A 14,439-nucleotide genomic window follows, 5' to 3' on the forward strand; every position below is an offset into this window, starting at 1 on the left:
TGGGGCTTACAGCTTCCCACACCTCACCGCCACGCTCCCACGCCCCCTTCATTCTTTTGTTCAGAAGAAGAGCCACACCCTGTTGTTTGGCAGTCTCCTACCCCGAGTAGACGGCTGTCCACCCCTCATGGTGGCAGGATCCAGAACCGGTCCACCGGACCTCCTGAATGCCACAAAGACCCAGGCGGTACCGGTCCAGCTCCTGGCAGAGGAGTGGCAGCCTCTCCTCCGCAGTGAGCGTTTCGAACATTCCACGTGGCCATCCGCAATGGTTTTTCGTTGTTTCTGGAGGAGCCCCGAGGGTTAAAATTCAATCTCCTGGCTCCGCCAAATGGGGTTTGGCCAGGAGACGTCATAAAAGCCTGACCCCCCGGGGCCTCCGGTACAAGCTTATTAGTTACAGGTTTATGTTTAATTCGTAGTTTAGTGGTGGTTAATTGAAGGTGGAGGGGTTACCAGCCCCTCGCACCCGTCCAGAGCCCCCGTTTAGCCACTGTGGTGGTCACAGACGCCATGAGGGGAGAGGCCAATGGGCATTGGCCCTCCCCCCCACAGCACTGCCCATGACAGTGTTGCCCGTCCGGCACCGCGAGGAGGTAGGAGGTTGTTTTGCCGGACAACACACACACAGACACTCTCACACACACACACAGAGACACTCTCACACACACACACAGAGACACTCTCACACACACACACTCACACACACACACACTCACTCACAGAGACACTCACACACACACATACAGACACACAGAGACACTCACACACTCACACACACACAGAGACACTCACTCACTCACACACTCACACACACACAGAGACACGCACACTCACACTCACAGAGACACACACAGACACACTCACATACTCACACACTCACAGACTCACACACACACTCACTCACCACGCACGCCACGCTGCTGGGGAGATACCTGTGTGCCGGACACGTAGACTTCTACAACAACCTGGCCAAAGTGCGGAGACACACAGACACACACAGACTCACACAGACTCACACACGCAGACACACACATACTCACACACACACACAGACACACACACACAGACACACACACACGCACAGACACACACACTCACTCACACGCACTCACACTCACTCACACACTCACTCACACATACACACACACTCACTCGCACACTCACACACTCACGCTCACTCACACACACACGCACACACACACACTCACCCCCACACACGCACACACGCACACACACACACGCACACACACACACGCTCACTCACACTCACGCACGCACACACACACACTCACTCACGCACGCGCACGCACACACACACACTCACTCACTCACGCACGCGCACTCACTCACACACACACGCACACACACACACTCACACACACACACGCACACACGCACACACACACACGCTCACTCACACTCACGCACGTTCACCAGCTCACTCACCTAGTCAGCCACTCACTCACCTGTGAGTGGTATCTGTGTGTCTCCGTCCGTGTATTTCTCTGTTTGTATATATCCATGTATGTGTCTGCGTGTGTGTGTGTGTGTATCTGGGTGTGTGTGTGTATCTGTGTGTGTGTCTGTGTGTGTATCTGTGTGTGCATCTGTGTGTGCGTGCGTGTGTGTGTATCTGTGTGTGTGTGTCTGTATGTATCTGTATGTATCTGTGTGTGTATGTGTGTGTGTATCTGCGTGTCTGTGTATCTGTGTGTGTGTATCTGTGTGTGTGCATCTGTGTGTGTGTGTGTGCGTGCGTGTGTGTGTATCTGTGTGTGTGTGTCTGTATGTATCTGTATGTATCTGTGTGTGTATGTGTGTGTGTATCTGTGTGTGTGTGTATCTGTGTGTATCTCTGTGTGAGTATCTGTGTATGTGTGTGTGTATCTGTGTGTGTGTGTATTTGTGTATCTGTGTGTGTGTGTATCTGTGTGTGTGTGTATCTGTGTATCTGTGCGTGGCGTCTGCGCGTGCGTCAGTTCGACGTGGACAAGGAGGCTGGCGACCGCCAGATCTACCACCGCTACTGCATGGAGCGGGCGGCCATGCACTGTGCACACACCTTCACCACCGTGTCGCAGATCACGGGGGGTGGAGGCACAGCACCTGCTCAAGAGGAAACCAGGTGGGTGGTGGGGTGGGTGGTGGGGTAGGTGGGTGGGTAGTGGGTTGGGTGGTGGGTGGTGGGGTGGGTGGTGGGTGGGTGGTGGGTGGGTGGTGGTAGGGTGGGTGGTGGGTGGGTTGGTGGGTAGGTGGCGGCCATGCACTGTGCACACACCTTCACCACCGTGTCACAGATCATGGTGGGGTGGGTGGTGGGTGGTGGGGTGGGTGGGTGGGTGGTGGGTGGTGGGGTGGGTGGGTGGTTGAGTGGGTGGTGGGTGGGTGGCTGGGGTGGTGGGGTGGGTGGTGGGGGTGGTGGGTTGCTGGGTGGTGGTGGGGGTAGGTCGGTGGTGGAGTGGGTGGGTGGTGGGGTGGAGGTGGGTGGACCGGGCCTCTGAGACAGAGTAAGACGACTCGGGGAGACCCTGAGACCCGGTCTCCCTGAGTCTCACTCTGAGCCAGAGACCCGGTTCTCCCTGAGTCTCATTCTCACCCAGAGACCTGGTCTCCCTGAGTCTCACTCTCACCCAGAGACCCGGTCTCCCTGAGTCTCACTCTCACCCAGAGACCCGGTCTCCCTGAGTCTCACTCTGACCCAGAGACCCGGTCTCCCTGAGTCTCACTCTCACCCAGAGACCCGGTCTCCCTGAGTCTCACTCTCACCCAGAGACCCGGTCTCCCTGAGTCTCACTCTGACCCAGAGACCTGGTCTCCCTGAGTTTCACTCTGACCCAGAGACCCGGTCTCCCTGAGTCTCACTCTCACCCAGAGACCCGGTCTCCCTGAGTCTCTCTCTGACCCAGAGACCCGGTCTCCCTGAGTCTCACTCTGACCCAGAGACCCGGTCTCCCTGAGTCTCACTCTGACCCAGAGACCCGGTCTCCCTGAGTCTCACTCTCACCCAGAGACCCGGTCTCCCTGAGTCTCACTCTGACCCAGAGACCCGGTCTCCCTGAGTCTCACTCTGACCCAGAGACCCGGTCTCCCGGAGTCTCACTCTGACCCAGAGACCCGGTCTCCCTGAGCCTCACTCTCACCCAGAGACCCGGTCTCCCTGAGTCTCAATCTCACCCAGAGACCCGGTCTCCCTGAGTCTCACTCTCACCCAGAGACCCGGTCTCCCTGAGTCTCACTCTGACCCAGAGACCCGGGTCTCCCTGAGTCTCACTCTCACCCAGAGACCCGGTCTCCCTGAGTCTCACTCTGACCCAGAGACCCGGTCTCTCTGAGTCTCAATCTGACCCTGAGACTCGGTCTCCCTGAGTCTCACTCTGACCCAGAGACCCGGTCTCCCTGAGTCTCACTCTGACCCAGAGACCCGGTCTCCCTGAGTCTCACTCTGAGTCTCACTCTGATTTCGCTGTCGATTTGGTGGACTGGCCGTGACCGTGAGAGTCACCCCCCCCCACCCCTCCCCCCCCCACCCCTCTCCCCCCGCCCCTCCCCCCAGACATCATCACCCCCAACGGCCTCAACCTCAAGCGGTTCTCGGCCATGCACGAGTTCCAGAATCTGCACGCCCAGAGCAAAGCTCGCATCAACGAGTTCATCCGCGGACACTTCTACGGGGTGAGCGTCACTCACCAGCTCAGTCGCTCACCAGCTCACTCACCTAGTCCACCACTCACTCACCAGCTCACTCACTCACTCAGTCACTCACCAGCTCACTCACTCACTCACCAGCTCACTCACCAGCTCACTCACTCACCAGCTCACTCACCAGCTCACTCACCCACTCACTCACTCACTCACCAGCTCACTCACTCACCAGCTCACTCACTCACCAGCTCACTCACCAACTCACTCACTCACCCACTCACTCACTCACTCACCCACTCACTCACTCACCAGCTCACTCACCAGATCACTCACTCACCAGCTCACTCACTCACCCACTCAGCCACTCACCCCGCTCACTCACCAGCTCACTCACCAGCTCACTCACTCACCCGCTCACTCACTCACTCAGTCACTCACCAACTCACTCACTCACCAGCTCACTCACTCACCAGCTCACTCACCAACTCAGTCACTCACCCGCTCACTCACCAACTCACTCACTCACCCGCTCACTCACCCACTCAGTCACTCACCCACTCACTCACCAACTCACTCACTCACCAGCTCACTCACTCACTCACCAGCTCACTCACTCACCAGCTCACTCACTCACCAGCTCACTCACCAACTCACTCACTCACCCACTCACTCACCCACTCAGTCACTCACCCGCTCACTCACCAACTCACTCACTCACCAGCTCACTCACTCACCAGCTCACTCACCAACTCACTCACTCACCAGCTCACTCACCAACTCACTCACTCACCCGCTCACTCACCCACTCAGTCACTCACCTGCTCACTCACCAGCTCACTCACTCACTCACTCACCAGCTCACTCACTCACCAGCTCACTCACTCACCAGCTCACTCACCAGCTCACTCACCAGCTCACTCACTCACCAACTCACTCACTCACTCACCCACTCACTCACCAGCTCACTCACTCACCAGCTCATTCACTCACCAGCTCACTCACTCACTCACTCACCAGCTCACTCACTCACCAGCTCACTCACTCACCAGCTCGCTCACCCACTCACTCACTCACTCACTCAGTCACTCACCCGCTCACTCACCCACTCACTCACCAGCTCAGTCGCTCACCAGCTCACTCACCTAGTCCACCACTCACTCACCAGCTCACTCACTCACTCAGTCACTCACCAGCTCACTCACTCACTCACCAGCTCACTCACTCACCAGCTCACTCACTCACCAGCTCACTCACTCACCAGCTCACTCACCAGCTCACTCACCCACTCACTCACTCACTCACCAGCTCACTCACTCACCAGCTCACTCACTCACCAGCTCACTCACCAACCTCACTCACTCACCCACTCACTCACTCACTCACCCACTCACTCACTCACCAGCTCACTCACCAGCTCACTCACTCACCAGCTCACTCACTCACCCGCTCACTCACCCACTCAGTCACTCACCCACTCACTCACCAACTCACTCACTCACCAGCTCACTCACTTACCAGCTCACTCACCAACTCACTCACTCACCAGCTCACTCACCAACTCACTCACTCACCCGCTCACTCACCCACTTAGTCACTCACCTGCTCACTCACCAACTCACTCACTCACTCACCAGCTCACTCACTCACTCACTCACCAGCTCACTCACTCACCAGCTCACTCACTCACCAGCTCACTCACCAGCTCACTCACCAGCTCACTCACTCACCAACTCACTCACTCACCCACTCACTCACCAGCTCACTCACTCACCAGCTCATTCACTCACCAGCTCACTCACTCACTCACCAGCTCACTCACTCACCAGCTCACTCACTCACCAGCTCGCTCACCCACTCACTCACTCACTCACCCGCTCACTCACCCACTCACTCACCAGCTCAGTCGCTCACCAGCTCACTCACCTAGTCCACCACTCACTCACCAGCTCACTCACTCACTCAGTCACTCACCAGCTCACTCACTCACTCACCAGCTCACTCACTCACCAGCTCACTCACTCACCAGCTCACTCAATCACCAGCTCACTCACCAGCTCACTCACCCACTCACTCACTCACTCACTCACTCACCAGCTCACTCACTCACCAGCTCACTCACTCACCAGCTCACTCACCAACTCACTCACTCACCCACTCACTCACTCACCCACTCACTCACTCACCAGCTCACTCACCAGCTCACTCACTCACCAGCTCACTCACTCACCCACTCAGCCACTCACCCGCTCACTCACCAGCTCACTCACCAGCTCACTCACTCACCCGCTCACTCACCAACTCACTCACTCACCAGCTCACTCACCAACTCAGTCACTCACCCGCTCACTCACCAACTCACTCACTCACCCGCTCACTCACCCACTCAGTCACTCACCCACTCACTCACCAACTCACTCACTCACCAGCTCACTCACTCACTCACCAGCTCACTCACTCACCAGCTCACTCACTCACCAGCTCACTCACCAACTCACTCACTCACCCGCTCACTTACCCACTCAGTCACTCACCCGCTCACTCACCAACTCACTCACTCACCAGCCCACTCACTCACTCACTCACTCACTCACTCACTCACTCACTCACTCACTCACTCACTCACTCACTCACCAGCTCACTCACTCACCAGCTCACTCACTCACCCGCTCACTCACCCACTCAGTCACTCACCCACTCACTCACGAACTCACTCACTCACCAGCTCACTCACTCACCAGCTCACTCACCAACTCACTCACTCACCAGCTCACTCAACAACTCACTCACTCACCCACTCACTCACCCACTCAGTCACTCACCCGCTCACTCACCAACTCACTCACTCACCAGCTCACTCACTCACTCACCAGCTCACTCACTCACCAGCTCACTCACTCACCAGCTCACTCACCAGCTCACTCACCAGCTCACTCACTCACCAACTCACTCACTCACTCACTCACCCACTCACTCACCAGCTCACTCACTCACCAGCTCATTCACTCACCAGCTCACTCACTCACTCACCAGCTCACTCACTCACCAGCTCACTCACTCACCAGCTCGCTCACCCACTCACTCACTCACTCAGTCACTCACCCGCTCACTCACCCACTCACTCACCAGCTCACTCACTCACCAGCTCGCTCACTCACCAGCTCGCTCACCCACTCACTCACTCAGTCACTCACCCGCTCACTCACCAGCTCACTCACCAGCTCACTCACTCACCCGCTCACTCACTCACCAGCTCACTCACCAGCTCACTCACCAGCGCACTCACTCACCCGCTCACTCACTCACCAACTCACTCACTCACCCACTCACTCACCCACTCACTCACTCACTCACCCACTCAGTCACTCACCAGCTCACTCACCAGCTCACTCACCAGCTCACTCACTCACCCGCTCACTCACACACCAGCTCACTCACTCACTCACCAACTCACTCATCAGCTCACTCACTCACTCACCAACTCAGTCACTCACGAACTCACTCATCAGCTCACTCACTCACCCGCTCACTCACACACCAGCTCACTCACTCACTCACCAACTCACTCATCAGCTCACTCACTCACTCACCAACTCAGTCACTCACCAACTCACTCATCAGCTCACTCACTGACCTGCTCACGGACTCGCCCACTCGCTCGCCCACTCCGGCGGTGGTGTTGTAGCTGTGTGGTTGTGGTGGTGGTGGTGGTTGTGTGTGGTTGTGGTGGCGTTGTAGCTGTGTGGTTGTGGTTGTGTAGTTGTGTAGTTGTGGTGGTGGTTGTGGTTGTGGTGGTGGTTGTGTGTGGTTGTGGTTGTGGAGGTGTTGTAGCTGTGTGGTTGTGGTTGTGTGTGGTTGTGGTGGTGGTTGTGATGGTGTTGTAGCTGTGTGGTTTTGGTGGTGGTTGTGGCTGTGTGTGGTGGTGGTTGTGGTGGTGGTTGTGGTGGCGTTGTAGCTGTGTGGTCGTGTGTGGTTGTGTGTGGTTGTGGTGGTGGTGTAGCTGTGTGGTTGTGTAGCCGTGTGGTTGTGGTGGTGGTTGTAGCTGTGTGGCTGTGTGTGGTGCTGTTGTAGCTGTGTGGCTGTGTGTGGTTGTGGTGGTGTGTGGTTGTGGTTGTGTTGTAGCTATGTGGTTGTGGTTGTGGTTGTGGTGGTTGTGGTGGTTGTGGTGGTGCAGCCACATGGACTTCAACCTGGAGAAGACGCTCTACTTCTTCATCGCGGGCCGCTACGAGTTCTCCAACAAGGGAGCCGACCTCTTCATCGAATCCCTCGCCCGCCTCAACTACCTGCTCAAGGTCACCACAACAACAACAACCACCACCACAACCACCACTACTACTACTACCACCACTACTACCACTACTACTACTACCACTACTACCACCACTACTACCACTACTACCACTACTACCACCACTACTTCCACCACTACCACTACTACCACCACCACTACTACCACCACCACTACCACCACCACCACTACTACCACTACCACCACTACTACCACCACCACTACTACTACCACCACAACTACCACCACAACCACCACAACTACCACCACTACCACCACCACTATCACCACTACCACCACTACCACAACCACCACAACTACCACCACTACCACAACCACCACAACTACCACCACTACCACCACCACTATCACCACTACCACCACTACCACAACCACCACAACTACCACCACTACCACCACCACTATCACCACAACTACCACCACTACCACTACTGTAATGATAGTTGTGGTGGTGATGGTGGTTGTGGTTGTTGGGGTGGTGGTTGTTGTTGCTGTTGTTGTTGTAGGTGAACCGCTGTGACGTCATGGTTGTTGTTGTTGCAGGTGAACCGCTGTGACGTCACGGTGGTGTTGGTTGTTGTTGTTGTTGTTGCAGGTGAACCGCTGTGACGTCACGGTGGTGGTGGTTGTTGTTGTTGTTGCAGGTGAATCGCTGTGACGTCACGGTGGTGGTTGTTGTTGTTGTTGTTGCAGGTGAACCTCTGTGACGTCACGGTGGTGGTTGTTGTTGTTGTTGCAGGTGAACCGCTGTGACGTCACGGTGGTGGTGGTTGTTGTTGTTGTTGCAGGTGAATCGCTGTGACGTCACGGTGGTGGTTGTTGTTGTTGTTGTTGCAGGTTAACCGCTGTGACGTCACAGTGGTGGTGTTGTTGTTGTTGCAGGTGAATCGCTGTGACGTCACGGTGGTGGTGGTGGTTGTTGTGGTTGTTGTTGTTGTTGTAGGTTAACCGCTGTGACGTCACGGTGGTGGTGGTGGTTGTTGTTGTTGTTGTAGGTGAACCGCTGTGACGTCACGGTGGTGGTTGTTGTTGTTGTTGCAGGTGAACCGCTGTGACGTCACCGTGGTGGTTGTTGTTGCAGGTGAACCACTGTGACGTCACCGTGGTGGTTGTTGTTGTTGTTGCAGGTGAACCGCTGTGACGTCACAGTGGTGGTTGTTGTTGTTGTTGCAGGTAAATCGCTGTGACGTCACGGTGGTGGTTGTTGTTGTGGTTGTTGTTGTAGGTGAACCGCTGTGACGTCACCGTGGTGGTTGTTGTTGTTGCAGGTGAACCGCTGTGACGTCACGGTGGTGGTGTTCTTCATCATGCCGGCCAAGACCAACAACTTCAACGTGGAGACGCTGAAGGGTCAAGCCGTGCGCAAGCAGCTCTGGTGAGGGGGGGTGAGGGGGGTGAGGGGGGGGCACGGGGGGGTGAGGAGGGGGGGGGAGAGGGGAGGCACTGGGGGGTGAGGGGGGTGAGGGGGGGGCACGGGGGGTGAGGGGGGGGGGTGAGGGGGGGGCACGGGGGGTTGAGGGGGGGCACGGGGGGTGAGGGGGAGGGGCACGGGGGGTGAGGGGGGGGCACGGGGGGTGAGGGGGGGGGCACGGTGGGGGTGAGGGGAGGGGTGAGGGGTGAGGGGTGGGCGTCATGGTTTTCAGTTTCTGGTTGCATGTAGTACGAGTTGTAGCTTTGTGAGCCATGTAGCCCTGTCACTCGGCTGCAAACGCAACAAACGAAAACACGAACAAGGAAACATCTTAAAGTGGCGACGCGCAAACAGAAACATCCAGGAAGAAACTGCAAAATCTTCCAGGAAAAAGCACCGCATTTCAACGCTGCGTGCAAAAATCCCAGTGGGATGCAAGTCAAACAATAACAAGACACTATGAGACATCTCCTTTACCAGTGGCAAAATATAGTAGTAGGTTTTTACAACTGGTACAAAAACTGACACCTTTATACAAGGCATCATGTTTGCAATAACCACAACACAAGCAGTCAAAATGCAAACAAAAAGAAGAAACAACTCTGATAATGATAATGATATGCACTGTCCTTGAAGTTGATTGGTCCACACCCGAGACAGCTTTTCTTAGAGCCAAAGGACAGTGCATATCATTAGGCAAACTCTGTACATCCAGCACCTAGCCTGGCACAGCAGTCAACCCATGGCACCTGCTGGGTCTGTCCAGTAACCTACTGCACCTAGCCTGGCACAGCAGTCAACCCATGGCACCTGCTGGGTCTGTCCCGTGACCTCCTCCTCCTGCACCTAGCCTGGCACAGCAGTCAACCCATGGCACCTGCTGGGTCTGTCCCGTGACCTCCTCCTGCACCTAGCCTGGCACAGCAGTCAACCCATGGAACCTGCAGGGTCTGTCCCGTGTCCTCCACCTGCACCTAGCCTGGCACAGCAGTCAACCCATGGCACCTGCAGGGTCTGTCCCGTGACCTCCTCCTGCACCTAGCCTGGCACAGCAGTCAACCCATGGCACCTGCAGGGTCTGTCCCATGACCTCCTCCTGCACCTAGCCTGGCACAGCAATCAACCCATGGCACCTGCAGGGTTTGTCCCGTGACCTCCTCCTGCACCTAGCCTGGCACAGCAGTCAACCCATGGCACCTGCTGGGTCTGTCCCGTGACCTCCTGCTGCACCTAGCCTGGCACAGAAGTCAACCCATGGCACCTGCAGGGTCTGTCCCCGTGACCTCCTGCTGCTGCACCTAGCCTGGCACAGCAGTCAACGGTTGTCTTTGATGGTGGCTGTTGTTGTTGACGTCAGTTGTTGTTGTTGTTGTTCACCCACTAGGGACACGGCTCACCTGGTGAAGGAGAAGTTTGGCAAGAAGCTGTACGAGTCACTGCTCGCGTGAGTCCACACAGACACACACAGACACACACACAGACACACACAGACACACAACAACAACAACAACCGCCATTCGCCACTAAGTGGCGGTGACGTCACCACGACGCTTGTGCCAGGCCATGTGCACCTTGAGGCCACGTGAAGTGTCGAACGCCCGATGGCAGGAGGTCACGGGGCAGACCCAGGTGCCACGGGTCGACTGACCGAGATGACCGTGATGACTGGCTGATGCACCACCTGTGCCCCCTACTGTACCAACTTGCTGTGCTTTAGCCACCCGGCGCTTCGCTCGTTGTTGTGAGCGTCGCTCCTCCGCCCTCCGTTGTTGTTGGAGGGCGACTGCCTCCAACTGCCCAGTAGCGTCCTTAACGAGCCTCCTCCACTGAGGCCGATCTTGACACCGCTGGTACCAGTCATCGGCAAGTCCACTCAGCTCCACGTCCTTCTGTACCACATCACTCCATCTCTTCTCTAGCCCGTGCCGCGCCCGTTTAGCCCCCTCGATCCGGCCGAACAAAAGCTGTTTAGGCATGCGGTGGCTGGGCATGTGGGCTACATGACCCAGCCAACGCAGTCTTGCCTGCCGGAGGAGCTCACTGATGGGACTTTGCCCAGATCTTTCAAGGATTTGTGAGCTCCTCACACAATCCAGCCTGGTTAAACCCAGGATGGATCGTAGGCAGGCCAGCCTAAATGTTTCCATCCGGCGAATATGCTCCACTAGGGGGGTCCACGTTTCGCAAGCGTAGAGAAGGGAGGGAATGACCGTGGCCGAGAAGACCTGAAGCTTCGTGCGGAGCGACAGACCAGGTAGCTTCCACACAGCGTTACGCAACCGATGAAAAGATATTGCCGCTCGACTGATTCGGAGTGAGACCTCTGATGATAAACTGGAGCCGGTCATAAGCACACTGCCCAGGTATGGGAAACTCTCCACTCTCTCCACAACTGCCCCATCACCAATTGGGAGTTGTGGGGGTGGAGTGTCCGATGGTACAAAATACCCAGGCAGGTGCTTAGTTTTGGTGGGGCTGATGGTAAGGCCCCACCTCTTAGTGGCATGCTCCAGTCTCAGCAGCAGCGTCTCCAACTCCTCTTCTGAATGAGCAGCTATTACCAAATCATCGGCATACATAACGTGGTTGACCAATAGGGAGCCATCCCTTGATCGCACCCGGGCGTCAATCAGCCTCCCATTATATCTGTATCAAATAGAAATTCCCCCGGTACAGCTATTGAAGGCTTCATGGACTACGTGGTCAAAATAGATGTTAAATAATGTGGGAGCCAGAGGACATCCCTGTCGCACCCCAAGGTGTACAGGGAAAGGCTCTGACTCCCAGCCACGTAGTTTTACCCGGGCCCGCTCACCATCATTAAGGTCCTTAACGATCGTGAGCAGAGGGTCAGGGATTCCGAAAGCACGAAGAACAACCCAGAGCCCAGGCCTATTGATGGTATCATAGGCCTTGACCAGGTCAATAAAGCAGAGATGTAGGTTTTGTTGGAATTCCCTACACCTCTGCTGTAGCAGACGGACAGAAAATATGGCATCTGTGCAGGACCGCCCTTTCCTGAAACCGCATTGGGGTTCCGCAAGTCTCTCCTCAGCGTGCCTAGCAAGGCGATGTTGAATAATCCTTGCCAGGACCTTTCCCGGCACACTGAGGAGTGAGATGCCCCTGTAGTTGTTAGTCTGTGCGGTCCCCCTTCTTAAAGAGGGGGACCACCAGGGCATCCTTCCAATACTGCGGTACCCGTCCAGCGGTCCAGACTGTTGTTATGATGTCATATAGGGCAGTCTGTACACAAACGCCACCCTCCCTCAGCATTTCGCTTGGGAGATCATCTCTGCCCGGTGCCTTTCCTGGTCTCAGACTCCGGATCGCCTTAAGTACTTCCTCAACAGATGGCACCTCAGCCAGCCACTCACAGGGGGTGACCTCTTCCAATATTTGAGGCACGGCAGCCTCAGCAGGGTTATCCCCACTTTGTGCCATGATGTTTTCCTGGCTGAGAGATTTTCGCTCCCCCAGGACCTCACAGAAATGCTCAGCAAATCTGCAAACCTGTTCCTGGGGGTCGGAGATTGGATCACCGTTTTTTCCCCTAATGATGGTAATTGGTGTGGCACTGCAGGTTACTCGCGGTGCCGGACGGGCAACACTATCGTGGGCAGTGCTGTGGGGGGAGGGCCATTGGCCTCTCCCCTCATGGCGTCTGTGACCACCACAGTGGCTAAACGGGGGCTCTGGACGGGTGCGAGGGGCTGGTAACCCCTCCACCTTCAATTAACTACCACTAAACTTCGATATAAACAAAAAGCTGTAACAAATAAGCTTGTGCCGGAGGCCCCGGGGGGTCAGGTTTTTATGACGTCTCCTGGCCAAACCCCATATGGCGGAGCCAGCAGATTGAATCTTCACCCTCGGGGCTCCTCCAGAAACAACGAAAAACCATTGCGGATGGCCACGTGGAATGTTCGAACGCTCACTGCGGAGGAGAGGCTGCCACTCCTTTGTCGGGAGCTGCACCGGTACCGCCTGGATCTCTGTGGCATTCAGGAGGTCCGATGGACCGGTTCTGGCTCCTGCCACCATGAGGGGTGGACAGTCCTCCACTCGGGGCAGGAGACTGCCAAACAACAGGGTGTGGCTCTTCTTCTGAACAAAATAATGAAGGGGGCGTGGGAGCGTGGCGGTGAGGTGTGGGAAGCTGTAAGCCCCAGGCTACTTTGGGCTCGCCTTCCCATCAACCGGAGGCGAGGAGTGGTGGTCGTGGTTACTTATGCCCCCACCGAAGACGAACATCCGTGGAGGGATGCAGGCAAGGCCGATGAGTCAGATGCCTTCTATGACCTCCTGTCACAGGTGCTGGCTAAAGTGGCCACTTGGGACAGAGTCATCTTGTTGGGTGACTTTAATTCCCGAGTTGGTCATGATGCTGGCACCTGGTCTGGAGTGATTGGAAGGCATGGGCCAGATCAGCTCAATAACAACGGTAGGAGGCTGCTAGATTTTGTGCAACCCATGGGCTTGTAATTACCAACACGCTCTTCCGGCATCGGCACATCCACACAACATCATGGATGCATGCCGGGTCCAAGCAAGGACATCTGCTGGACTACATAGTGACGGATCAGCGGATGCGAGCCCATGTCCTTGACACCAGGACCTACCGTGGAGCTGATCTGCCCTCTGACCATCGACTAGTCATCTGTAAGATGCGCCTGCCATTCTTCTACTCCGGTGGTGGGTGTACACCCAGGACCCCATTCCAACCAAAAGTGGCCTGGTCTCAGTTAGCTGATGAAAGTTGCAAGCGAGAATTTCATCATCGCTTGCAGCTGGGGTTGGCTTCGTCCCCCCTCCACCTGATGTCGAGGGTAAATGGGCGAGGTTTAAGACTGTGACTCATGCAGCTGCAATGGCTGCTTTGGGTACGCGGTCCAGACCTCCCCAGAAACCCTGGTTGACGGAGGAGGTGTTCAGGTTAATTAAGAAAAAGCGACAGGCCCACTCTCATCGGCTACAGCATCCCACGTCGGAGAATGAGGAGGTTTACCGCAGCCTTCGCTCGGAGGTTCGGAGAGCCGTAAGGTGCTGCAAGGATGGGTGGTGGTCGCGGGTT

The 14,439-nt window shown here is 56.1% G+C and overlaps 1 protein-coding gene across 1 annotated transcript in view; it reads left to right on the top strand.

The window, feature by feature from the left end:
- The first annotated feature begins 1,988 nt into the window (after positions 1–1,988).
- The window catches only part of LOC144733610 (glycogen [starch] synthase, muscle-like), a 37,408-nt gene continuing 24,957 nt past the window's right edge, over positions 1,989–14,439 (top strand). Inside the window, 5 exon segments of the mRNA XM_078615629.1 lie at positions 1,989–2,128; positions 3,557–3,673; positions 7,816–7,937; positions 9,223–9,329; positions 10,750–10,809. Of these exon segments, the coding sequence (XP_078471755.1) occupies positions 3,601–3,673; positions 7,816–7,937; positions 9,223–9,329; positions 10,750–10,809 (362 nt within the window). The 5' untranslated portion in view covers positions 1,989–2,128; positions 3,557–3,600.

The sequence above is a fragment of the Lampetra planeri genome, chromosome 48, assembly GCF_965212315.1.
Source record: "Lampetra planeri chromosome 48, kcLamPlan1.2.h2, whole genome shotgun sequence".
Lineage (NCBI taxonomy): Eukaryota > Metazoa > Chordata > Hyperoartia > Petromyzontiformes > Petromyzontidae > Lampetra > Lampetra planeri.